Below are 26,703 nucleotides of genomic sequence, written 5' to 3' on the forward strand. Positions count from 1 at the left end.
TGTAGCAGACTCCTCTCCTCAGTTCATGCTCTCGCTGCCTGGGTTGTGTGTATGTCCCCCACATTTCTAGACCTGCTTGTCTCTGAAATGCATTGTTTTCACTGTAATGTTGCTCCAAATCAGGAATGAAGCGGCAGATTCTGTAGAGACGGTGAATCAGACGTGTGTGGGATGGGCACATCGTGACACCTCTTCTGTGTAACAGTGAGAGAGTCTGGTACAATATTTACACTGAGGAGGAGCAATAATGACTCCTGTCATCGCTGTTTGAGACACAAAAGAGGTTCGTTGGATTGGTGGTGAAGAGGAGGAGGAGGGGAGAGGTTGAGGGGGCTGGTAGTTCTGCTACTGTGGCCTCTACCAGAGGTTACAGACTGGAGACAGCATATTTGCATGAATGATTTGGTGGAGATTTGTAGGCAGCAGGCTGTGATTGGCTGACAGGTGATTGGAGCACTTCCTGGTTGAGTCTAGTTCAGTGTGTTTTGCCAGTAAACCAGTCTCTGAAGTGGGTAAATTCACTCATGGGACAGTCATTCAGTCTCATCCTAATTGCTGTGAGCTGTTGCCTTCTTCCTGATTGAAATCTATGAAATTTGATACTCCTCTCCTTTCCTTCCTTAGTCTGTTTGTGTATCCTACAGCGTGTGTGTGTGTGTGTGTCTGTGTGTGCGCGTGCGCGTGTGTGTGTGTTGACCACGTTGAGATCTTTATTCACACTGTATATTTCACTGGTCCGCCTTTAGCATTTACTTCAACATGCATTCATTCGCTGTAGCATTATTTCTATATAACATCTTCAACAAGAACTTGTACTGAAGCTCCTCGGTGGCAGGAGGTTAGTTTGTATTGCCGGCAGTAAGTCAAACCTGTTCCCTGTGCATGTTGTTCGCCGCCAGGGCTGCCCTTTGTCTGTTCATGAGGCGCAGCCAGGGGCTGGTGGGGGTCCGCTTTGGGAACCACAGTGTCTCATCTCTGTTGTTTGCAGATGATTTAGCTCTGCTGGTTTCATCAAATCAGGACCTTCAGGGTGCACTGGGGCAGTTTGCAGTGCGTTAGCTTCATGTTTCCTGTGGCTGTGTTGGTAAAACCTTTACAGAGAAAGGTGAACTTTTTGTTGTTGGACAATCTAAAATCCAGCTACTCTCTTGAGCTGCTTGTGTGGATTCAAACACTGCCTGGCTCCATGTTTTTTTTTTTTTTTTTCAAAAACCCATCAGTTTGATAGGTACTCAGCAGGAGATCACGTAGGGAGGTGCTAGTGTTTACTATGTGTCAGTGAAACAGCGAGGTACCGGCGGGTCAGTAAACTTTATTGTCCACTGTGGCGTAACATGACCTATATGAGCATGATGCATGTCCTATAGGAGGTGATGTAAGAGCATATTCAGAAATATGTTTTATTTTCTGTAAATTCTTTTTTTTACATCTGGGTTTAGAAAGTTCCTTCCATGGACCCACCACCTGCAGGAGGAGTCTTAAAGGAATAGGCCACCGTTTTTACATACTGAGATATGTTCTTCCCTTAGCTTTGACGAGTTCTTTAGGACCTGTCTGGTCTTCCTCCGTGCCTTCAGTCACGTAAACACAGCGCAGACGGCGTTAGTATTTAGCCTCTCCCTCTCTCCTCTATAGCTCCAAAACAGGTCAAGATAGAATCTACCAAGCTCTTCCACGTTTTCCCTATTTAAATATGGTTACGTGAAGTGTTACACTACAAAGTATAATTACACAAAATTAAACAATGTGGATTTTCTAAGCGGATAAAAGGGGGAACTATATTGTAAGGCGTAATAATACCAGGATTTTTCGAAATCCGCGCAGTAATCTTCACTTTACTGTGCGGATGCCAAATTCACATAGATTTCCACTATGTTAGCATCTCCCCATATATCTTCACATGAAAAAAATAAATAAAACAGGACCAAGGTCGGAGCTCAAAATAAACTTAAATACAAGTAAAATATGTTTACAGATAAAGGCAACACACTTGTAACAGATAGATTTGCAAAGGGAATAGGCAGCAGTCCCCAACTCCCAATTCATAACAGAGGCACAGTTGCATGTAGTGGCAAAATTTGGACGGAGAATAGTAGTTAATACTCTTCATACTTCATGTATATACAGCGCATCAGCAGAAAAAGTTGGTTCAGGGTTTAGCTCTTCGTTAAGTACAGTGGGAATTGTTCTGACACCAATAATAATATGTTAAAGGGACTTCTTCTTCATTCTGAAACGTTCCTGGCTGACATGATGGGATGGGGAATACTTAGGTGCGTCATGATTCAGCTGGACTGTACTCCTGCGTACCACACGAGGTCAGCTCCATGCACAGTATTGACTGCTCACTGGGCAAATCAATGATAAAGCAATCTTTGTTTACACGCAGCTCAGAGTGCCGAGGGGGCGGGGCTCTTTTGCAGCTCAGAGGAGGAGTGGCACCGAGACCCATTGCACCCTCCGACATGTATCAGCGGTGACGTGAGCCGCTTAGCGTTTATGGATCGCTAATTAACCCATTACAGCAAGATGTAACTAAGGAAAAATATAGTTGATGTTTTACCATTTTTATCAGATGATCTCTCCTGTGACCCGTTCTTCTGACCACACAAAGCTCTACAATGAGGCCACTAAAGCCATCTGCTGCTTGTGGAAGTTCACACATCACTATGATTGCTTTAGGCGAGACATGGCAGGTGAAAATATTGATTTTTCACGCTGGTCATTGTTGAGATTTTGCCCCTTGACGCCTTAGTTCTAATGTCAGACTATAAAAAAGACCAAACTTACCCTTTACCAGTGAGCCGGAGATATCCAGGAATAGACTAAACATCGTTTCCCCACGTGTATTCATTCACAAATACAGACAAGTTTGGTGTCCACGTGTAGCGCGAAAGGCATCTCAGATGATGTTGGAACGTAAATATGTTCAGTTCCTTTCTGGGAGAGAGCTGCGACAGCGATACACACGCTTATGTGCAGACTTTACGAAACCTTTTGTGCTTAAAACGTAAAATGAAATGAAGGATGTAAACTGCTTGAGTAGATCATATTTGCAAGGAAATTAGTATGGTGTTTAAAAAAAAAGAATAAAATATCACTGAATTAATCTTCCCATTAGGTGTAAGAATGGGATTTTTAAGTAATTGTCAATTATATCGTGAAAATAACAAAATTGCTATCATGACATTTCTTTTTTATATTGTGATTTAGATTTTAGGCCATATCGCCCTGCCCAATTTGCAATGCATTTTTCCCTCACATTTACATCAGTGATGTACAGTATAAGTTTCAAATTAATATCTCTAAATTAAACTTTTTTCCCTATTCCCCTGCAGCGTCTCGCCTTAAATTCTCTTGTCACTCACTCAGAGCTTGACGGCGGGTCTTGTGGGGAGAGTGTCTATATTTCGCCGCAAAAAATATGCAAAACGCTGAACCATGATATGATGAGAATCTCTCTGAGTGATGCAAATGATGTCACAGCATAGCAACAGCATGTCAGCAGAAGCCAAGTGAGTGTCACCATGTTTATAATGACAATCACACATGTCTCTGTAGAACATCGTCATCATCAGATCAGATCATGATAGTTTAATGCATACTGGTTTTAACCAAAGGATCTGGCAACCTCAAGTGCGGGGATCATTCTGCTCTCGTATTGGATAATTCTCTGTTACAAAAAAGATGCTGTAATGCAATTGAAACAAACACATTTTGAAGTAATGGGACCAAGATACAGTTTTCATATGCGGCTTATAGAAACGATCAATGCAGCGCTCTCTTCATGATCTAGTTCTGTAATATTCCCCCACTTTCTAATGCAATCTGTTGACTTTATGACACTAACAATTTTAAATCACCACATTACTCCGTGCTGAGTTGGAGAGACTCGCCAAATAGAGGGCTATTTCTTTGCTGAACTGCGAGCGGCCTTGACATCTGTGCATAATTCATGGGAAAGATGTGTTTACGGCGACTTGCTTTGAATACTTTTCTCCCAGATATGATAATACGGGCGAAATCACCTCACCGAACGGCAAAGCAACAAGAACTGGGAAACAGACTGAGGCAAAGCTCCCAAGGACAAACAATGTCATCACAAAGTTACCAACTCGGTCCTGCCAGTAACTTTTATGTGATGTTTCTTTCTTGCCTGTATGAGTTGATTTAGTAGGGGTGTAATAATGCACAGTGCAAAAATCTTACGGGGTGCAACGTACGAAAGTGACGGTGCCAGTTTTATTCTATATTTCTTAATATTTAAGCTCTGTGGTGCCAGTTATGTGTGTATGTGTGTCATCATCACTTTGAACTGAAGGCTGTAGACTCTCCACACCTGCATTGTTACATCCTCCAAAAACACTTGATCTCTGCATGGCTTTGTAAAGCTTTCTCCGAGTCCTGCAGACGACCAGGCTGCGGCGAGTGAAGATCCAGTGCACTAGACAAATGCGTAAGATCCAATCTTGGTCATAATCCGCCTCAAAAGCTTTGTTTCCTAAAAAGTCCAGGCATGATGTTGTCCAGGAACAGCCCAAACATGAGCCTCACAAATGTGCTGCCCTGAGTGTTATAGCTGCCGTGTATGCAAAGCAAAACTGAAACTTATCACTTAAAGAGCGCATGGCCTGCACTGCGCTGCTATTTTTAATATGTTTTTTTTACTTTAGCATACTATAGTTTTGTTCTCTAATTTGTTTGGCATTGTGAGCTTTGAGAAATTAGAAAGCATTTCCTATCTGAAACTATACTGCCAAAGGATGAACATGTGGCTATTTTATTTCAAAGCCAACTTTTTTTTATATATTGTACTTGCACCGTGATGCACCGAATCGTAGGTCCTGCACCATGAACCGAACCGTGAGATAGCTGAACCGTTCCACCCCTATCATTTAGTATTCCCAAACAAATCAATAACAGGCTTTGGAGAGCTGAAACGTCAAGCAACAAATACAACAGCAGGTGTCATTTTTGTTCCGTCACAGATGAAAACAGATTCCCCGCTCTTCTCATGGCTAAAATACTAACATCAGATAAGTATTCGTACATAAATAAAGGCATCATGTCGCGTGTAGCCCGCGGTGCTCTGGTTTCTGGACGATCACGTTTCTGGTTCGTCTTACTGTACTCCGATCCTGCGTGAGTGCGATTCCCGCTCACTCGCCAGGCACATGGGTAATGTCTGACCTCAGCAGGAGGGGGGGGGTCAAAACAGCATTAAAACACTCACTTCCTCTGCTCCAGGTGCACCGGGTGTCTGTCGGTTTTCCAGGCTGTTTTAGTTATTGGCTTTTTATTATTTACAATATAGAAGAGTGCATGGACCGCAGAGTCTGGCTCCAGAAAGGGGTCAGTTTAGGATTTTGGAACTTGTTCAGTTTTTTTAATAAGCTTTTTATAAGTGAAAAAAACGATTTGAGAATTAGATATTGAAATATCCGTCTTCGTCCTTGGTCTAAAATGATAGCACCACAAACAGCTGGAGGTTTAGCACACCTGGGAAGCCACCCAACTATGAAAGGAATGATGCGAGGTCACAGCAGCTGCACTTGAACACATTTTCTTTTTACATCACAGAGCTACACATAATCAGGGACGACAGACACTTCCAGCATCAGCACCATGTTAAACAACTATCTTTTCTACTCCAGTTTTTGCGCATTTGTCAATAATGTACAATATATCTTTTCTTTTCTTCTTCTTATCTCGGCTTACCTTGCTCCAAATGGCCTTTTTATCCATTTATTTTAATAGTACATATTTCCTTTTTGCTTTAAAAACCTTCGGCATCGTTTGTCTAACTTTTTTCACTTAACTTTTCTTTCAGACTACTAGACCACTTGTTGCAGTTAAATGTATTGGGCTATCACAGCCTTATTGTGAAAGATTTTTGTAATTCTGTATACTTTTTCTGACGGCCCAAAAGTGCCCCTGCCCACCGGGAAATGTCACGACTCACAGCACCCCGCTGTACGTATAGAGTTAAGTAGAGTTATCATTTCTTTTGTATCTATGGGAGAATAACAGCCTAAAGTGATAATGATAATGCAGCTGATCATTGAGAATGATATTTGTCGTTATGCAAAATGTAGCTTATGGAAAACAAAGCCATTCATACACATAATGATCGTCATAAAAACATTGAAGGCCGACTCTTCGTTACCATTCCGTCCGCCTTGTTTGGACCTCTCTTTTCAGAAGCTCCCTGTGAAACTTTATTTCAACAATTTTGGGGAATGGCGTTTTTTATACCATGTAAATATCACCTGTACACATTCACACAGGCCAGATGTGGGTGAAATGTCTTGCCCAAGGACACAAAACAACCGTGCATGTTTTGTCTTTGTTATCAGATAAGAGGAGCATATCACGAAAACCTCCCAGTGCAGGTTTTGGCTGTGAGGCATGGACACTGAGTCACGGTTAGCTGTCGGTGTGTGGGCGGCGCAGCTCCAGCTCACAGCTCTGCACAGGGGTGTACAGAACAGTGTTTAACTGTGTTTGTCGGATCTGTAAAGTGCTAAATATTTCAGAAATTTGTTGCACATGGTTTTGTATAGGGATTTAAATAGCTTTTCGGTGTGTCATAAAAAACAAAACAAACAAAAAAACACCTCACAGTAATTTAAGTTTATATACTGCAGCTGCAACTTTTACTGACATGAAAGAGCAAAATCAATATCAATTGGAAATAAGGCATTTAAGTGCAAATTGTCCATCAGCTTGATCCAAAGTGACCAAATCTACCCTTAAAAAGTCCCATATAAAGGGTTTTGGAGAACTTATTTCAGCTTTATTGGGGGAAAATACTATTACAGGGGAAAATTGTTCAAATGAACTTGTTTTCGGGGACTTTGGAGTTCAATAATAGTAATAGTAGTAAATAGACACTTTCTTTCTTTCCACTTTTACTTGTTTTTAATATTTAATAAAAATCCTTTAGTTTTTAGGAGTTTTTAGACTCCCTATCTCTGCCCAGAACTTTTTGTGTGCCAGATTTGCTGAAGTCTGAATACAAAGAGCACAGTGACACCATTTCTGACCCAAGGACATGAGATAAATATTCACACCTCTGTATCAGCCGCAGACAGAGCTCTCCTCAAACATTATGATAAAGCTGCTTACTCGGGAAACGACTTGTCCAGGAAGATCTGACATTTAAAATTTCGGTCAGCATGGTTGAACTCACCAACACTAGTGTCTGTTTCTGGCGGAAGATAATGGAGATAGTGATTCTTGTTTCAGACCTGTGTTAATCTGCACTTTGTCCTGGTTAGGTCCTGCTGGAAGGCCTGTTGTATCTAGCGGTGCCTGATATGAGCATCTAAACCTGCTCCTCCAAAAACCAGCCCAAACCCATGGACTAGGGGGACGGCTGTAAAAGACATATTAACAATAGATGATGAAGATCAGGCGCCTCCAACAGAGCATGTTCCTAAAAAGGACATTAAGTTGATAGGAATCCACGTTACGGGGTGCATTCTGGAGTCATCCTTATCCATTAGTGAGTGATATCGCAGCAATGTCAGCACCATGCCAAAAAGAAGTGCACTAGAGGCTAGGTAGATCTTGAACCTACTCAGATAGTTGTTTTTTTCAACAGAGCATGTTATACTACCTTGCGTGCGATTTGCTAACCTCGACTGTTCAAATTTTGTATTTTGGTTTATCATTCAGCCTGCGGTTTTAGTTGACCTTAAGATTTATATATTCAACTTTCCAGTAAACAATCATCCCTTTCTTGAAATCTCAGTGAAGCGCGTCTCTTCTAATCACTTTTCCACACCATGCAAGCTAAACAAGGCCTACATTGCAAAGTGTTTATCCGGCAGATCGTATGGCAGAGCAGCTCTCTTTGATTTTGCCCTCATCCCGGCGATGTTTCATTGTAATTTCATCACGGAGCGGTCTGGTGTTGAATGCGCCTGCTGTTTTGTGGGTGCAGCTACAGCCCGGAGCATGTTAGCCTTATGAGGGCATCCTTTATAGACAGATCGTTTGAACAGCGGCTGCCTCACAATCCTAATTGGCAATGCTTCTGTGCCCCAAAGACTCAAACAGCGAAACTGTCTTTATTTTTGGTGTAGGAGATGGAGAGGAGAGCCGCAGAGAAGGGGCTTGTCAGGTGAAACTGCCAGAATGTGAGGAGGTAATGGGAGAATTCAGCAAACAACTGCGAGGAGTGGGACACAAATCAAAGATTTCATTAATGGTTGCATCGGAGACTGACTTTTTTTAGACAAATGTTGTTGGCTTAAGCTTCTGCTAGTTGTGGTATTCATCATATCATCAAACAATAGGTAAACTGGTTGGTGCATTTTCTCTTTAGCTAGAGCTGAATATTTCATGAATACTAACGATGGCTTGGCTTTTTAAACTGCGCCTCGCAAACAGAAGCTTTATCCATCTGCTCCTCCACCCCGAGCTCGACTCCTGAGCCCGATTTGCACTTGGACAGGCAAAATATCTGGAAGAGGCCAGCCGTCCTATCATACAGGGCAATTTTTTCTTGGTGGTGGCCCAATTTTTGTCCTTTTATCAATAGATGGAAGGCTGACACTTTCCACGGCTGCCAAAACTTAGGGGCACACGCACCCTCTGAATTTTTAAAGGGATTGGCTATATTTCAGTAAGAAAGAGGTTTGCAAAGAAGAGGATTGCAAACCAAAAAACAGCTACATTAGAGGCTTTAGCAACAACTCAGGGAAAGCACAATCGGTCCTCAGTCTGCTGTTCACCTCCACCTCAAAGCCACCAACCTCTCCTTTGAGGACAGGGACTCCTGAACAGAAATGGTGGACTTAGATTCCACCTGTCTCCGCTGTACAGCAGCCTCCTGCTCCCCAGGCCTGGAGAGCTCTGCCATGCTAATGAGGCTGAAACTCAGCCCAGGACAGATCAGTAGGCAGGTAATTAGCAGTGATCAGCTGAGATTAGGGCCGTTCAGACTGAGTTGTGAACTCAGTTGTGAGTTACATTGTTAGGACTTAGAACAACAAAGACTTAGAACTGCAAAGACGTTTACCCACGGTTGAGAATAGCTGTTAATAGAGAGGAGGGACTTGGCCAAGCTAAACTCCTCCTAGTGGCCTATATCTGGGCTGGGCTTAAACTTTATTGTCGCTGACGAAGCCTTTTGGCTGAGAGGTGAAACGTTCTACATTTCAACTACAGAGTACAGAAGATGACTCAAGAACCTTCATTGAGTCTCTGTTTGCGCTAATTCCCATCTAAATGTTCTCACCCAATCCGAACTGTGACTGGACAAGGTTGTCTTCTCTCCCTCCGCCTGGGAGTGGTAGTGCCTGCATATACAGCGCCTCTCGAAAGTACTAATACACCTTGAAGTTCAAAAAATAGAAAACTGAAACTGGGGCGTGCATAAGTATTCATAGAGCATGAATGAATTCTTTTGCTGCAATAACAGCAGCAAGTCTTTTGGGGTATGACTCTACAAGATTTGCACATCGAGAGACTGACATTTTAGCCCATTCCTCTTTACAAAACAACTCCAGCTCTGTCAAATTAGAAGGAGAGCGATTGTGAACAGCAGTTTTCAATAGGATTTAGGTCAGGACTTTGACTGGGCCATTCTAGCACATTAATATATATATTTTTAAACCATTCCATTGTAGATTTATCTTTGTGTTTAGGGTCATTGTCCTGCTGAAGGTGAATCTCCGCCCCAGCCTCAGTTCTCTTGCTGACTCCAGCAGGTTTTACTCCAAAATGTCCCTGTATTTGGTTCCATCCATCTTCCCAACTATTCTTACAATCTCCCCAGTCCCCGCTGATGAAAAGCAGCCCCACAGCATGATGCTCCCCCCCCGTATATTTGACACTGGGGATGGTGCACTCAGGACGAGTGTTAGGTTTGTGCTATACACAATGTTTTGCATTTGGGCCAAAAAGTTACATTTTTGTCTCATCTGACCAAAGCTCCTTCTTCCACATGGAGCTGTGTCCTCCATATGACTTCTAGCAAACTTCAAACGGGATTTCTTATGGCCTCCTTTCAATAATGACTTTCTTCTTCCACTCGTCCATGAAGGCCAGATTTGTGTAGAGTACAGCTTAAAGTTGTCCCATGTACAGATTCCCCCAGGCAGTACTTCACAGCTCCTCCATAGTTATCATTGGGCACTTGGTTGCATTTCTTACCTCTCCTTGTTCGATCTAATGTTTTAGGTGGATGACCGTGTCTTGGTAAGTTCGCAGTGGTGCTTTACTCTTTCCATTTCCGAATGATGAATTGAACAGTGCTTCGTGAGATATTTAAATCTTGGGAAATCTTTGGATAACTTAACGCTGCTTTAAACTTCTCCATAACTTTATCCCTGACCTCTCTGGTGAGCTCCTTGGCCTTCATGATGTTGCTTAGTGACCAATACACTCCGACCACAGCTCTGAGGCCCTCACAGAACAGCTGTAATTACACTGAGAGTAGATTACGCACAGGTGGCCTCTATTTAATGGTTAGGCCAAGGTGTGAACATTCTGCAGACATTAGGAATGTTAGAAAGGCAATTTAATGCACTCTTATCCACTTTTCACTTTTCTATTTTTTAAAAAAAATTACAGAATCATGTATCATTTTGCTTTCACTTCACAGTTGTCTGTTACCTGTGTGTGAACGTTCAGTAAAAAATAAAATCTTTATGTTTATGGTAGTAAACATGACAAAATGTGCAAAAGTTCAAGGTGTATTAATACTTTCACAGAGGCACTGTAGCAGTGACAGCTCTGTGGCTGATGAAACTGCAGGGAAAGAGGAGGAGAGGAGACCAACACCAAGGACGATTTCTTTTACTGGGTGACAACTGAAATAAGTGCCACGCTTGGGCATGAATTCAATGTTAGCCCAAACTTTGTGGAAGTGAATCTGTGCCCGAGTGATTCATGTGCTTGTCCGAGGTCTCGCTGTTTGTGAATGAACTCATGAGATAGAGTTTAGGCCACGATGTCGCCTCTATTCTCTTTCTTCACTTTATAAATGAATGGTTTATTGTTTATTTACATTTATTTTGATAGACTATAGGCCGTTAAATCTGACACTTGGTGCATTCTTCCTGTGTATTCCTGCTAAAATGCTGTGTGAGTGTACGCTTCAGAAATAGAACTCCATCCTAATTTGAGCGCAGTGTAGCATCACTGAACATAGAACACTGCAAGTGTGAATTTTCTGCCTTATTAATATCAGAAAAAAGTCTCTGCTCTGCTCTGTAACACCTCTGGTCTAAATCTAGCTTTGGCCACAATAGTCTTTCTCAACTTTGTTCACAAATACCGGGTCCAAGCTTGTGCAGAGATATCCGAGCCAACACTGTCGCAGAGGCAGCAGTTTGAGCTAAGCCCAGGTGATCCAAGATGGCTGCGTATTGATTTCTGTGGCCTTTCAAATGGCACATATGTCAGAATAAAGTATTTCTCATACTAGAGATCATCTTTGACCAATGCCTCAGCTGGCTCCTAACATCATGGACTCTGAACATCTCCTGGATCACTGAGCTACTCACCCTATTTCTCAAGTTTTGGATTTCTAACTCCTATTGGCACAAATAACCCATTTGTGAATGTGGTACGTAGGACTTTTGGCAAAGCAAAACCCTGGAACTGCTCTGAGATGCGGCACTTTACAGAATGATACATTGGCCTTGAATTTTGTGGCCGGAGCAATCGAGGAAGCAAGTTTTGGGGGAATGTAGTTTTGGGAAATGGGATTCCCCCTCCTCCACCTCCCCTTCATTCTCCTCCTTTTGTTTCCCCATTTCTCTTTCTCTCTCTGACTCTCCATTCTTCATGTTTTATCTAATGGCATCTGTCCTTTCTCTCTCACCATCTCATTTATCACCCCTCTCCCTCCTCTGGTGATCCCAGGCTCCATCACACCTCTGCGCTTTGGCGGTCTGACACTCCTCACACAACGCTCTCCCCATTGAGTTACGTGTGGCATTATGTAAATTAAATTTCCGTCAAACTGAATGACTTCCGCATGCCAGCCTCTGTTGACGAGGTGTTGGCGAGGTATCGAGACCCGCATTTGATTGTGCAGAGTGGGTTGCTTGAGATTTTCTGGCTCTTCCTTTCTCTGTAAATTACCACTGAGTATTCACAACTAATCGCCGCAATCATTTCAGCTAAGTCCATTAAAAAGTGCTAGCTGTTACTTTTCCGACTTTACAAGTTTCAGGAACGCGACTTACTTTTGCAGCGACTGTACAAACCTGCCCCAGATCAAAGCAGTTGACGTTCCTGAAACAGTGCATTTATTATTTAAGAGTTGCACCTCACCGGATATTTATGCGTTTGCTGTCAAAAGCGTGTCACATATTGATGACATCAGCACTTACCCTGTGGCGCACAGTCGGGACATGCTTTGATTTGGGTGTTGGTGCTGTCCCAGCCCGACACTTTTGGGAGGAAATGTATAAAAATTCCAAAAGTTTCCGTATCAGGTGACCGCCGACCACTTTGTTGAAGGCATTTAATTAGTCGCAAGAGGAGTGCGCGCAGTGTTTGTAGATAAAGGAGGACTTTTGAAGAACATTTTTTGGGGCATACAGAATAAGCAATGAGAACTTTATCTTTAAAATGTCTTGTATTCTCGCTTACCAACTTCTTGTGTGCTTGTGGGCGTTTTAGACCTCTGAAGCATTCTTGGGCACAGCTAGAGTTTGTTTTATCGCACTATTTTCTCGGTAATGGAGCAGAGGCACATCCCAGAGACTCACGCACCCTCAGCTAAAGCAAAGACCGTTTGCACTTTATCAGTTTTGCTGATATGACATGTCTTTGTAAGGTGAAGACAGTAAGGGGTGAGAGATTGGGCTGGTCAGACTTTCAATTAGGCCTGGAGCACCTTCCTTAGGTAGCAGTGATGACATGGTGATAGGACAACATATACAAGCTTTCACATCCTGTTGATCTGTGTCAAGTATCTGGACATCTCCTTCACCTTCTCTGACGCCGTGGCTTAGGTAGTATCACTGCTTTCCCCTTTGTCAACAAGTGGGTGCTTACCTGCAGCCCAGTTCCACCTGCTTTTTCTGCGTCAAGATTGGCCACTAAAGGCGTTGATTAAAATGCACCACGTGATTATCGATATCAACCTTTATTAAAATCGCAATAGATTAAAATTGTATTCGTTTTCCAGCACTACTTTGAGCGTAGGACTGCTCAGAACATGTCTGACAAAGGATTATGGGTTTAAAAATGTGCAGGACAGTTTTGTGTTTCATCTATGATATGATAAAATCCAAGAAATGCAGATTGGAGCGCTTCAGCAGTCGAAGAAGAACTAAAGTAGTACTCAAAACTGCAGGAACGACGTAAAATTAGCATGTTTTTGATGACTGTAACATGGTCACAAGGTTAAAAAGTCACCTCTGAGGAGACTTTTTAACAGTTATAAGAGGGAAGTATTATTATATTTGATTTTAGGTCGTTTTGATGTAATAACACTCTTCAAATGGCATAAACACACTCGACTTCTCCACTGATGGTTTTCCTCTTTAGATGTTGGATCCATTTTCCGTGAGGACTGTTTGAAGAGCGCACATGACACGTGGTGCCGTCATCGGCGTGCAGATATTGGCAGCCCGGTCTCAGGCATGTGTTTAAATAAGCTGGCCTCACTTCGCCCTGTCTGCGAACGCTCTCCCCCAAGAACATAAAAGTGATCTATTCTCCTCATTCGGCTTGCTCATAACCACAGCAGATTCACAGAGCCACAGGGACGTAGACAATCCAATCACAGGAGCAAGAAATGTAGCTTTAGAGCTGATTCAGTTCTACACAGTCCAGGAGAAAGAAGCAGGTGGTGTTAAAGGGTAGGAAAGTTATTCTGGAGGTAAGTTTCTAAGTTTTGGCCACAATTCTGGCCTATCATCAGTTGATAATCTATGTAAAATCAATACAGTATAACCAAAATAAAACCATGTAAAGTCATGACCCATGGACTGGCATTAGTGGAGTCAAAGACGTGAATGTCTTCAACACAACTTGAAGATTTTTGATGAGCAAACAAAGTAGTGTGAAAAGGTGCCTCACTGCCGTCAAAGTCACAAGCAACAGAGGCCAATCATGAGCAGGCCTGACTCTGCATTTTACAGTACTTTCCCTACACTTTCCCGTGGAAATAAACCCTGCCTGAAACTGCTACAACAAAACTTTCGTAGCTATGAGGGTCTCTTTGAACCTTCTCATAGTGGAGACAAATGCAGCTCACAATTTTACAATCCCTGCGTCATGCAATGTGACATCTAAAAATCTCACAGTGTACACCAGCCATTAATTAGAAGCACCTCACAGCCAGAGTCCATAGCGAGAAAGAGTGAAGACGGGAACAAGGCAAACTGCCAAACTAGCACTGAGCTAATTTAGCCTCTGCATTCTCACTAGACGAAAATGTGCTTTATTTAGACACACACCAGGTACATGGTCTGTTTTTCTTTCACAAATGCTGCGTTTACAATGTCGATCTGATCTGCCTTTTTCAGACACAGCTGAATTCTGTATCTCGTTTCCATGGCAATTGTACTGTTAAATTTGGGACAAGACCGAAATAAAATAAATATATTCAATATTACCCAGCAGCACCCTCTGCTCCCCGTTTCTTCTCATCCCTCCATCTCTCCATCCAGCTCTCATTCCTATTCCGTGTGCGTTCCCTTGTGCCCCCACAGCCGGGCTTCCCTCGTTAGACTCCTACGCAGTACTCGACTGGGAGATTCCAAAGGCTTCAGACTTCACGCCATGTCATGGCAGAAGCTCGCTGGTGTTTGTTAACTGGAGCCACTTTCTGTGGGACAATGAATGAGTTTGCAGGATATAGCAATCTGCTCTTCCTGGGTCAAAGAGGCAGGTCAACCATGACTCAAAGATTTTAATGGTGTATATTTTGGACATAAGCAAAAAACAGCTTTCAACCATGTTATAACATTCTCTTCTAGATCTAGAGTAGTATCTCACTTCGTTCATGCAGTTTTGAGGAACCCTGTTTACTTTGGTTGATTCTGATTCCATTCTGCCATTCCTGGATTTTGTTACAACATGGAACGCAAAAAACATTTTTTAAGCCTATGATCCTGCGCTCAAAGTGTGGCGTCATTAATTTTCTTGCATGCCCTTGGTTAAGTAAAAGCTTTAATAACTGTTTTTAATCAAGTTGAATTCCCACTGCTGCCTACAGGGGGCGCTTCACGCCACTTTGAATCTTTACTATACATACAAAATATTTCAAAGTATAGAACAGAAAAGAAGCGTGCCCATATTAACTTTTATGCAGGAAATCTTCAGTAAGGCCGACACAATGACAAAATCAGAACCAAATCTATATTGAAAAACATGACTATAACTCCACTTTAAAAAGATCTGTAAATCTATCATCAGATGGAAAACCACAGTGATTGTGCGATGTTTGTGGCTTCTTGCAATACGGATGTTTTGTCACCTTGTGAAATGATCAAACTTATAGCTATACATATTCCCAGTTAGCGCTGACTGAACTGGTATAGGTTGTTCTGATGCATCTGTCAAGCCCTTCCATTAGTTTACACTGAATTTGCCTTGTTATCATGTGCTTTTCTTATGAATACCATCTATTGATAATTACAATAGGCCAAAAGTCCCCAGGCTGGAGGGAATTCACAGAGGAAACATGCGACACATAGAACGCTGCGAGGCTAAAATACTATGGGCCAGATCTTGTGACTGGCGCAGTCCGTGCGCAACTCTAAACGCAACGTGGTGCACGCACGATCTTGCATGTGGCGCAGGTTTTGCGCTAAAGGCTGCACCACTAGGGAGAGGGCGTTATTTAAGAAAAAGAGGCCGACTGAGGCATGGTTCATTACAAACAGCACAATTGAAAACAAAAGCAAAATTGCCTTGAAAAGTCTGTTTGAGCGTCGGTTGCGCACGGGCTTACTTTGATACAGTAGATCAACGCGCACACCCCTAACACCAAAACAACAACAATTTTCCAGAAGTAAACCACACATGCCTTCAAGTGCCACAACACAACGTCTAATCTGCGTTTTAAGGAGACGTTTCCATTGTGTGTCAGTCTTAACCTCCTGATTATGCTCCTTGTGTAGCCACAGCTCAGTCCAAAAGAAAGAAGCGCATTTTACAGGGGGCATAGCAATTTTTATTTTTTTTTGATTCAGCTGCTCCAAGAATCCTGCAGCTGTAACGCAAATGTTCCAATACGCTACAGTTTTCTTGCAACCATACTGCATAACTCTGCAACTCCTCCGCAGCCATATGACAGTTTCTGATCAATTAAATCCTGTACATTTCGTAACTTTGCGCATTTGAACGGTGCGAGGCTGCTGCCTCTCTCCCCGCCCGCTCACCTTGGATCTGCAGCGAGTGGCTGCAGCAGCGGAGGAACAGTTTTATTTCTTTAATCTTTATTGAACATTGCACATTGCATCACGCATGTTACGCGTGTACAAGAGAACCCCCCCTCGCAACCCACCGCCTTCCGCAGGTCTGGGGAAAGCATGGGGAGGGGGCGGCACCACAACATCGCAATGCAAGTCTGTCCCCCCTCCAGTCCTGCCCACTTTTTGCGCCAGGTATGACACTGAAGATTGCAAGGAGCGCCACCCGTCTGCGTACTCGTCTTCTCTACAGCCTGCGCTATGAACCACAAGATCTGGCCCATTGTGTTTCAATATCTTTAAATATAAATTACAGGATGTAATATAACATCTCCAAAAACATAGAACATTAGAAGGGCACATTTTTCTGAGTTTCTAGCATGTTTCTCAACTTTAAGGGAACATATGACTGTCACAATAATGTAAAGAACAACTACTAGCTGCTCATCACCATTGACAGAAAAGGCTTTACAAACAGATGCGCTGCACAAAGATCTTTTTTCACAAACGAAGGAATGAAGCATTTTATTCCACTACTAGAAAAAGAATGAGGCACAATTTGGCCAACATATGTTAGACGCATATTCAAGTGTATGCTGACTATGAGACAGCTGAAATCTTGCAGCGTACACCTGTCTCTCCACACTCAAAAACGTGCACAGTTTCTAGTTTCCATGGCAATTGCAAAGTAAGATTTGGGTCACGACTAAAAATAAATAATAGAAAATAATAAAAAGAACACTAATAACCAGTAGCCGTCCTCCCCTCTCTCTGCGCCTCTTTCATCTCATCCTCCATACCTCTTTCATTCCCATTCCCCGTGCGTTCTCCACCTATACTCCCAACAGCTGGGCTTCCCTCGTCCGCCTCCTACGCAGCGCTCGGCGGGGAGATTCCAAAGGCTTCACACTTCACACACGTGCACGCCCACACGCACGCTCACATGCACAGGAACGGGGCATTGCAGACTGGCAGACTGTGAATAATTGATGGTGCGTTGGCGGGATGGTTGGAGCGTCTGATGCATCTGTGTATGTTGTATGTGTGGGAATAGATCGGGTTGTCCGTTAGTGTTTAATGTGTTTGGTCAAGAAGCCATAAGGCCAATTTATTTTCAGATACTTTTTATATTTGGTCAGTTAATTTTGTTGCTACATCTCTTTCATTTTTTCCATGAACAAACAGTACTGTATCGTCTGGGTACAGGTCGTTGAAGTAAATACTAAAAAAGCTCTGGTCCCAAGATGGAGCCTTGAGGCACTCCCGTGGTGTAATCTTTAGGTGGAGAAAGGGTGTTCTTTATTCTCACACACTGTTGTCTGCCACTGAGGTACGACTTGATCCAGTTTATTGTCTGATCAGAGAGATGATGGTTTCTTATTTTGTTCAGGAGAGCATCATGGCTGACTGTGCCACGCCTCCTTGGTCGAGGCTAGATTTCATTTCCTCAATAAAGTTGCAGCAGGAAGCTTCTGTAGAGTATTTACTCCTAAATTGGTTTCACCACTGCAACCAGCTGTACTATAGTTTAACAACCCATGCAATGTGAAAGAACCCCTTTCGGGTGCGGAACGGCTCAGTGTAGCTGTGGATACACCGGCAAAATGCTCCTGCCTTTTCCGTTCCGCTCTTAATGAACTGGCCCTGCAGCCACATACCATAACAGTACATTTGGCTTCACATATTGGCTTGGACTAAACCACGAAATTCAAGGCCTCAGTTTTGTTCACTATAAAAAGTAAGTCTGACTTTATGACAAACTACAGTTGGCGAATGCTACATTTTTCCCGCGACTGAGTGGCTTCCATTCGCCTCCCTGCCCTAAGGTCCTGTTCTTGATCCCTGTGCCATTGTACGTGGAGTTTGTATGATGTAGAGGAGAGCAGACTAAGAGCAAGAACTAAGAACGACATCGAAATTAGCCTGGATTGTAGTCTTTCTAAATATTCTGAAATGATCAATTTAAAGACAGCTGGCCGAATAGTTTGACAAATGGTACAAAAGGACCGTGGTTTGATGCGGTTCAAAACACAGTTGGGAATAGGAGACCCAGTTTCAACTACAGTAGAAGGGTGTCTGTCGTAATCGTGGACCGAGACTGGGGCGTACTGGGCTGAGAAGTGGTCTGGCTCTGATGGGGCAGCACCCTGATGGCTATTGTGAGTCTAGAGAGGTGGAGACACGTCTTTATATCCAATTAAATATATACCTGCACCAGAGAAAGCCGCTCTTCAGGGACCTGGGGGTTGCTGGATAATCTAGCTTTTATCCTAAACACTTTCTCAAGCTTGACAGTTAGTGGATAATTTTTGACAGCCTATGCTAAAATAGGTTTTGCTTGTTCTCTGTGTCTGGAACATTATGATTATGGTGAATCAAGCCCTCAACCTGTCTTCACAAATACCTATACTTGTTTCTGTCGTGTATTGACCAGCACTGTCATGTGTCATATGCCATGTGTATGTCTAAATGAATAGTTGTGGTCAGTGGGCCTTGTTGTCGTGTGTTCTGGGAGAGTATCGATTGCTCTGAAGCGAAACGACGTGAGCGGTAACAATCTATAATCCTGACACTAATCCAGCTCCGAACGCTCCTCTCTGAGGGCATGATGACTATGAGAGGGGCTTGTCGAGAGTCAGCACGTCATCTGCCACGGTCCCTGCTAAACAGATATTATGTGAGGAAGTGTTTCGGAGATGTGCTAGACTTACCTCTTTATTTTCGTAAAACGTTCTCCATCAGTAATGGAATGTTTCATGCTCAGAATGAGTTGTTTTCACCCAGGAAGTTTACACAACTCCCATCTATACTTGGCAACCAACTTACTACAGCTAAATCAAAATAACCTTAATTATATCCCTTTTCCTGACCTTAATCCTAACCAGAGATTCGCCATGTTAGGGGGAACTAACATCTGTAAACTAGCAGCTAAAAATACAGTAGAGAAAAGAGTCACAATTGGATTAATTCCTTCTTTATAAAGTCACTTTAATACTTCATTTTAAAAGTAACAAAGTGAAATTTTTTGTTTCTGTATTAGTTACATTCAGTAGCTGTCGACTGTCCAAATGATGTTACCGTGTTTTGGGTACAATAACCACTAAAGGGCACTACATTACTGCTGTTGATTGAGTCTGATTCAGTTCAATGTGCGGCTCTTGTCCACCTCATGCAGTGGCTAAATCAAAACCATGAAGATTACGACCCGTGTCTTCCCTCATGCCAGCACAGCACAACGAATAATAATATTGTCATCTCTAGCAGACACAAACTCATAATAATGACCATCTCTCTCTCCTCCTCCATTGTTTGTGTCATGAGTTGCCCTCATGCTGAGAATGTGACTTGTCCCATACACGTTATGTCACTCCTCGAAAGAAAGCTAATATATCCTTTTGCTAAGGAAAATGACAAAATAGCAACGGCCAGTGTCTCGGATAACTATTTTAATTAGTGGTTGGAAATAGAAACATGTTAGATTACTAGTTGCTGAAAAAAAACAAGTAGTTATATCAGAGTAGAAGTAGCTCTTTACTGGCAAGTAAATAAACACCGTCGATAACCCCAGCACTTTACATTTTAAAGTCTCCATAGTAGTATATAGCTAGTAGTATAGCTTGGACATGACCATTGTATCTTTGGCCCCAGATGAAAAAGTTGCTGTTTTGGTCCTTCAGAAAGACTCGAACTTTGTGAAATACACTTAATTTCCCAGAGTGTGTGACAGACTTCACAAACATAAACACATTAATCATATTTTGTATTCCTTTTTAAAGCCCACCTCTCTGTCACTGTCAGAGCCGCCCGTATCCCGGCCGTTTGCCTCCCTCTCCTCCTCTGGAAGCTGAGCTCGGTTTTCTTCATGTTAAGCACACAATCATCACTGCTCCCCATCCGTCAGGCTCGCTCCCCTGGGAACACAGACGTGCCGTCCGCTCGCACAACCCGCCTCAGCCTGCTCACATATTCATGGGAGGACCAGAGGACAGCTGCGGGTGCGTTCGATGGCCCGTCTTTGTAAATGAACAGCAAACATTGGCCCACTGGGGCTCGTAGAACCAGACGGGCGTGTCTTGTTGCACCATGCGCTTGGATGAAAGAAGAAACACTGCGCAAAATCAACTGTTTCATCTCTATAAATAGCCTGTATTGTTTTGTTAGACCCTATTAATCCGCATCTTGTAATCACACCAATTTATTTACATACTCTCATTCATCTGGGTGGTTTATTCAAAATGACACCTGTAGGATCTCATACAGAACACCCAATGAACTTACCTTTAAAAGAGAATTTATCAATCTTAAAAAGTTCCACTTTAAATCATTTGTGAATAGGACGGATTTCTGATTGGATCATTTTAGCCAGTCACAGCTGCTGAGCCTCAAAACATGGCTACATAACAAAGCGCTAGACTAGAGCCATTAGATATTTAGTAAAAAATAGTTTGTCAGTCTGTTGCAGCACCGTGTTGTTCATTAGTATTGAGAAAAGTGTTGGTTGTGATTTATCTGGGAACCATCCGCGCCTTTAGCTGGAGGACTCCCAAAACTAAAAAAGACGGTTGTGCAAAGAATCAAATTTAACTACCGGTACATGGCCAAAAATGCATAATAGATTCAACTTTGAAGTCTGTATCTGTAATAAAGTGATAAAGATTTGCTTCATATATATTTTGTTTTATGAATTTTGTTTCCCAATATACAATACTGGGAAACAAGAGAACAAAGGTCAATGAATATCTGATTTAATTCATGGCTAAATTAATTGATTAAAAACTGGATGCTGTTTTTTTGATATATGAGATATTAGCCAAAACCATGACCAACAAAAGAAACATCTGCATTTTGAACACAACCTCCTGACCCACAAAACAGTGTAATATCAGCAGTCTAGGATAGTGCATCACTGGTGTTTTTGCCCATGGCTTGTACGCCAGGAATGTGTGAACCATTGGAGGCACTCTAGCGTTTTTATTTTATTTATTTTTTACTTTTACTATCATTTGAAAATGACCTTCTCTTAGATGCGCCTCACGGTTAGTCTGTGGTGCATGAAAAGCTGTGAGTGTGTTGTTTCAGTTAACTGCTGACCATTGCCAGACCATCGCCATTCAAAAGCCTGAATAAAGAAAGATACAACCCCATAAAAGTTCCATGTTCCATCACAGATAATGGCCCATAGATACAGAAGAACGCTTTTGGCCCAGTCGTTGAGAGATGGCACATTGGCAGCGCACATTCCAGTGGATTTATGATGAGACTCGGAGCAACATATAATCTGCATCAGAGGACGATGAGTTTGGAATAGGTTGCGCTCATGTGAGGCCATAACATTCGAAAGTGCCTGTAGACGTCAAAGTGAAGTGTGGGGTGGGCTTGTTTACCTGCACAAGTCCCATACACTGTCCCGACACAATAAGGAAATATATAAATAACACATTTGGTCAAATTGGTTAACACTGTCACTCTCCCAGTCCCATCTGTTCCATTCAAGTTCAGGCTCTCCAAACTAAACATGACATCTCTTCTTTCCAGCTGCCCCTTTCAGCCAGTGGGCCCCTGTTCAGTGTGGGACAGTCCTGGTGAGGAGTGGTCCTGGGGGTTACCTCACAGGTGCTCTGCGTGTGTAACAGGACACAGACAGGGGAGTGACGCACCGCTGTGTATGGGACAGTCATTAGTGAAAAAGCCCAGGATGGAATATCTGCACAGGAAACAGGTGTAGGCTTTCAAAACAAAAGCTCACACCTAGAATGCTTAATTTACGTCATGCTGTAGGACTTCCATCCATAACCCACCCCACCTTTGTAAGATTGACTGAACCAATCTCATTGAAGAGCTGTTCAAAAGAGCCATCACCAGTGAGTCTTCACCGGTCATTGCTTATGGAGGGCAGTTGCAGTGACTTCATTCTCCTTGGGGGGAAAGAAGTCAGGATTCAAATCTCATTCAGATTTCCAGAACGTGGGCTGTTTTAACGACCCAAATGTGAACACAATGAGTACAGCGGTCAGTGAAATGGAGCAGATAATCACAGAAAATAGCTCAGCCTCGGCCTTTTCATTTGCTCATGATATAAGAGGTTTCGCAAACAGCCAAACAAACATTTAGCCGAGGTTATTCTGAATTTATTTTGCATAATTCTCCCTGTTTAACGCGCTCTCTCTCTCTCTCTCTCTCTCTTGCTTCGCATATAACATTCTGCTCAGCTCCAGTTTTCACCTAAACCATTTCCCTCATGGTCACTGCTCATTCTGAAATACTGACAGTGAAATAAAGGGATTTCACATTTGCAGCTAATTCTGAATTTCATTTCTGGGTCAGGTTTGAATAAAGTTTCCGAGGTACTATTTCACTGTCACCAAAGCACAATTAAAGAATCAGGAAACAAATTTCATTCCCAACGTAGTGCTCAGGGGCGTGGGGGAAGAGGTTTTCTCAGAATCGCGCAGCAGCAGTAGCTCCTCCTAATGCGACACATGCGACTGAAGCGTTTATTACTACTACTCTTACTATTACTATTACTACTTCTACCATAACTATAAACATTCTTGTACCTTTGCTCCCCTTACTGTACAGTGCTATTGCTTACATTCCCTTCTTCAGTTACTGCTTCTATATAACCACTATTAATCTTCATTTAGCCCGGGCCGCGCTCCCCATACCATTCGTACATGTTTATCACCGCTGAGTGCTCCCAAATGAAAAGGCCCAGCTACAACTGACTTCAGAGGAGTTTTTTAGTGGAAGTCATACATCAGCCCATTGGCCTGTCACCTCGGTACATGTGCACATAGACTGGAGCTGTGCACAGGGACTTCCGCTGGTGCTGTGGCTGTTTAGACGTCAGGAGGAGGCTCTGCTGAAGCTGGACTTACAGGCTGACGGAGAGCAGAGATGTTTCCCCTGCAGAAGTGGTTTTACACCGACACTTAATGGAGGAAGGTCACGACCCCGGACCACACATGCACAGGCTCGTCTTACTTTTAATAAATGCTTGTAAGTGGATACACGAGATGATAATTGCAGATCATCATCATTGTGGTTTAAAGTGTTTTTGTTGAACTTGTTTGGTCGCCAATGGACATGACTGTGGCTGTATCTATGATCTATCTGCACACCGATAATCTCATCATGATCTGAGTTCATCTCGGGAACTCGGGTATCAAAGTGATTTTCCTGTTTCCCAGCGGAAAATATATGATGAGGAGGCATTCATGTGCAACGTTCAAGTCGGCAAGTGCTAATTACCATAATTATGAGACCACATGAAGGCAGCAATATCCAAATATGGTGAAGGCCGTGAGCATTTTCAGTTCTACCTGGTGCAGGAAGAGTGAGCGCTGAGGCGGCAACTTCACAGGACACTTACTTTACTAATCCGCTCATGAATAGACGCAATGACCTGGAGTTTGGATTAGCGGACTTCTGACGGGGATGTAAAGTCAAAATGTAACGGCTGAGCAACAAGTTCATTTATGTCATTTAGTTTGTAAGCCATTCAGAGGTGGAGTAAACAGTTACATTAAGTCAAGTACATTTACTCGAGTGTTTAGCTTAGACAGTGCTTTTTACTGGTATTATATTTGAAGTATCTTACTGAAATGAAACCTTACTTAACTCCATCCACTATAAAACTATTATTGTCAAAAGTTTCATGTTGGCTCAGTACTCCCCACCTCTATCTTTGTTTCACACATGACTTTGTTAATATGGTGAAATTATGAGGTGCCTGGTTGCTGTGGCCATCACTCGCTAACCCCTCTTTCCTCTTCTCGCAGGTCGAAAGTTTGTGATCGCCAACGCCCGAGTGGAGAACTGCGCCATCATCTTCTGTAACGATGGCTTCTGTCACTTGTGCGGATACACGCGCGGGGAGATCATGCAGAAGCCCTGCACCTGCAACTTCCTGTACGGCCCGGGCACCAAGAGGCTGGCCATCGCCCAGATGGCTCAGGCGCTGCTGGGGTCCGAGGAGAGGAAGGTGGAGATCGACCTGTACCGGAAAGACGGTAGGGAGAATGTGGATGGAGCAATGGGCAGAGCTGGATCAATGGGGGATGTTTGTAAAGCTTTTGACACGTGATGATGTGTTTGGACCCTGAGGAGTGACTCTCATGCAGAGCTGTTTTAGGTGCTGTACGACTTTATCCCTAAATGTGGCAACAAGTATCAGTGGATAGAATGTAAGCAGGAGCCATGTGTATGAAAGGTTATAATGTTGGGAATAGTATTTGAGTGTGAGAGTACAGTGGCTGCTTCTGTGTTGGATTGTCAGCTATCAAGAACACTGAAAAGAGAACAGTTTTAAATCCAGGATGGCTTATAGCTTGTTTGGCTTGTTCTTTTGCTAAAATTATGATTTTGGGTGACCATCTTAGTAGTTGTGCGTCTTAAATTGAGCTTTATTTGCTCTTTTTCTCTTGCTCAGATGGAGTGTCTAACTGTTTGCTTTTCTTGCAAGAGAGAATCCCTTTTGCTCTTCTTCTGATTGTCAACTCGATGTCACTCAAGTTCAGTTTACGTACAAAATACCATAACTAAATACTGGTGGGTATGAGGGTCCGTACTTTGGGCACTTTATACTGTTCTGCAATGTCAAAATACAGTGTGTTCATTACACAGTTCTCATTGTGGCTAAAATCCAAATATCAAAAGTGTGTACATGTGAGATGTAGTGGTTTGTGACAGAGTAATATAATTGAGGTACCACCGCAGAATGGTGTTTTGAGGCCAGTTTTTGTGGTAATGTGAGTTAGCGAAGTGCGATTACTTTTTCCAACATAATTTAATGCATTTGTTTTGTGTGCTCAAGTAACCTGGTGCTTTTTCGACACAAAAACATGTGGGTCATCTCCTCTATGTGGCACCTTATCCCTGGTCTACATGAGGTATAGGCACTTTTACCTGTCCTGCACCATAGGCCAGTGTTTCCCAAACAGGGGTACAGGGACCCCTGGGGGTACTCGAGGAAAGCAGCGGGGGGTATTTGAAACTATTTCAGATTCAGTCAAATGTATTGCCTTGGGAGAATTTTAGGTTTATTTTGACCGCAAAATTGTCCTTTTTCTTACAAATACCATTTTTAAGTAATTACTTTCTAAATAAACTGCAACAGCCCTGAGGTAGGGGGTACATGGACGACCATTGAAAGACCCAAGAAGTACACAAGACAATAAAGGTAGGGAACCACTGCCATAGGCTTTGGTTTCAGAGCCACATGCAGCTCCTCACGATCCAGTGATGACCTGCAAAATACTATTGTAGTCCTTATTGTCACCTTAAGGACTCTAATCCAGTTAAGTTGAAGCACTTTATGGATCAGAATCAATGACTTTTTGCGGAGAATTGGCTTTATAAACATTATAACATATTACATTATAAAAGTAGCTATACTGATATTGTTCAATTTGTTCATCATTAGCCAACTATCAGCTGTTTTATTCTTCTTAAAGATGCTAATATGTCGATGCCTCTTACTGTAGCTCAGAGAAGCTGTTTGGTGAGGCTCTGTTTGTAAACTGGTGCTTTTCGTTTCTTTCATATTGAAATAGCGCATTAATGTGACAAGTTAGTTTACTCCAACAAAGGTGACTTAACAAGTTACTTTTTAAACTCTAATTGATGACTAGAACAATACTTGGTTGCTGCTCCAATTGCTATAGATCCATACCATATAGATCTTCTCTTTTCACCCCTCTAAGCTAGCCCTCCTGTCCTCCCCCTTCCCTTCCCCTTCCTCCCTCGTGTCCTCCCCTCCCCTGTCCCTCCTCACTCCTCCTGCTGAGCGCCGCTGATATCTCCCGGAGACACCGCTCATCCATAATGCAGTCGCGGAGGAAACATTATGCCACCTCTCTCCTCCGCCGCGGCCCTGTATCCTCTCTCCTCCCGCAGCGGCGAAGAATAGCCCGAGTCTGGCTGTTGAAAAGACTGTTCTATTTGGACTCTATCGCCCATCCAGAGCCCGTACACACACACCAGAAGCTTCATCTAGGTCCATTTATCTAGTGCCAGGAGCCTTCGCCATGATGGATCTCCTCCCTCCCTCTCACGCTCAATTGTCCGGCTGCGATTACTCACCGGCCCAATCCATCATGTGGCGGAGGTACGCACAGCGCGGCACCAAACTGGCTTGGTTTCCACGCGGCGGCTGGATTGGTGTCAGCGCCGCGGTGTTTTACACGCCGCCAGAGCAGAGGGCGGAGGAGCTCAGGTGAAGGAAAATATTTGAAAGACTTTGATGAGGGATGGTCTTAAAACGGCTGGTGAGGTCTGTTAGTTAGTTTCAGGGCTGTGTTAGAGCAAGGGA

The 26,703-nt window shown here is 43.0% G+C and overlaps 1 protein-coding gene across 2 annotated transcripts in view; it reads left to right on the forward strand.

Moving 5' to 3' along the window:
* The window catches only part of kcnh2b (potassium voltage-gated channel, subfamily H (eag-related), member 2b), a 189,630-nt gene that overhangs the window by 4,674 nt on the left and 158,253 nt on the right, over positions 1-26,703 (forward strand). For both annotated transcript variants that reach the window (XM_079575907.1, XM_079575908.1), the window contains exon 2: positions 24,173-24,403. In XM_079575907.1, coding sequence (XP_079432033.1) covers positions 24,173-24,403 — 231 coding nt within the window. The remainder of the gene's footprint in view (positions 1-24,172; positions 24,404-26,703) is intronic.

The sequence above is a fragment of the Gobius niger genome, assembly GCF_951799975.1.
Source record: "Gobius niger genome assembly, chromosome: 18".
Taxonomy (NCBI): domain Eukaryota; kingdom Metazoa; phylum Chordata; class Actinopteri; order Gobiiformes; family Gobiidae; genus Gobius; species Gobius niger.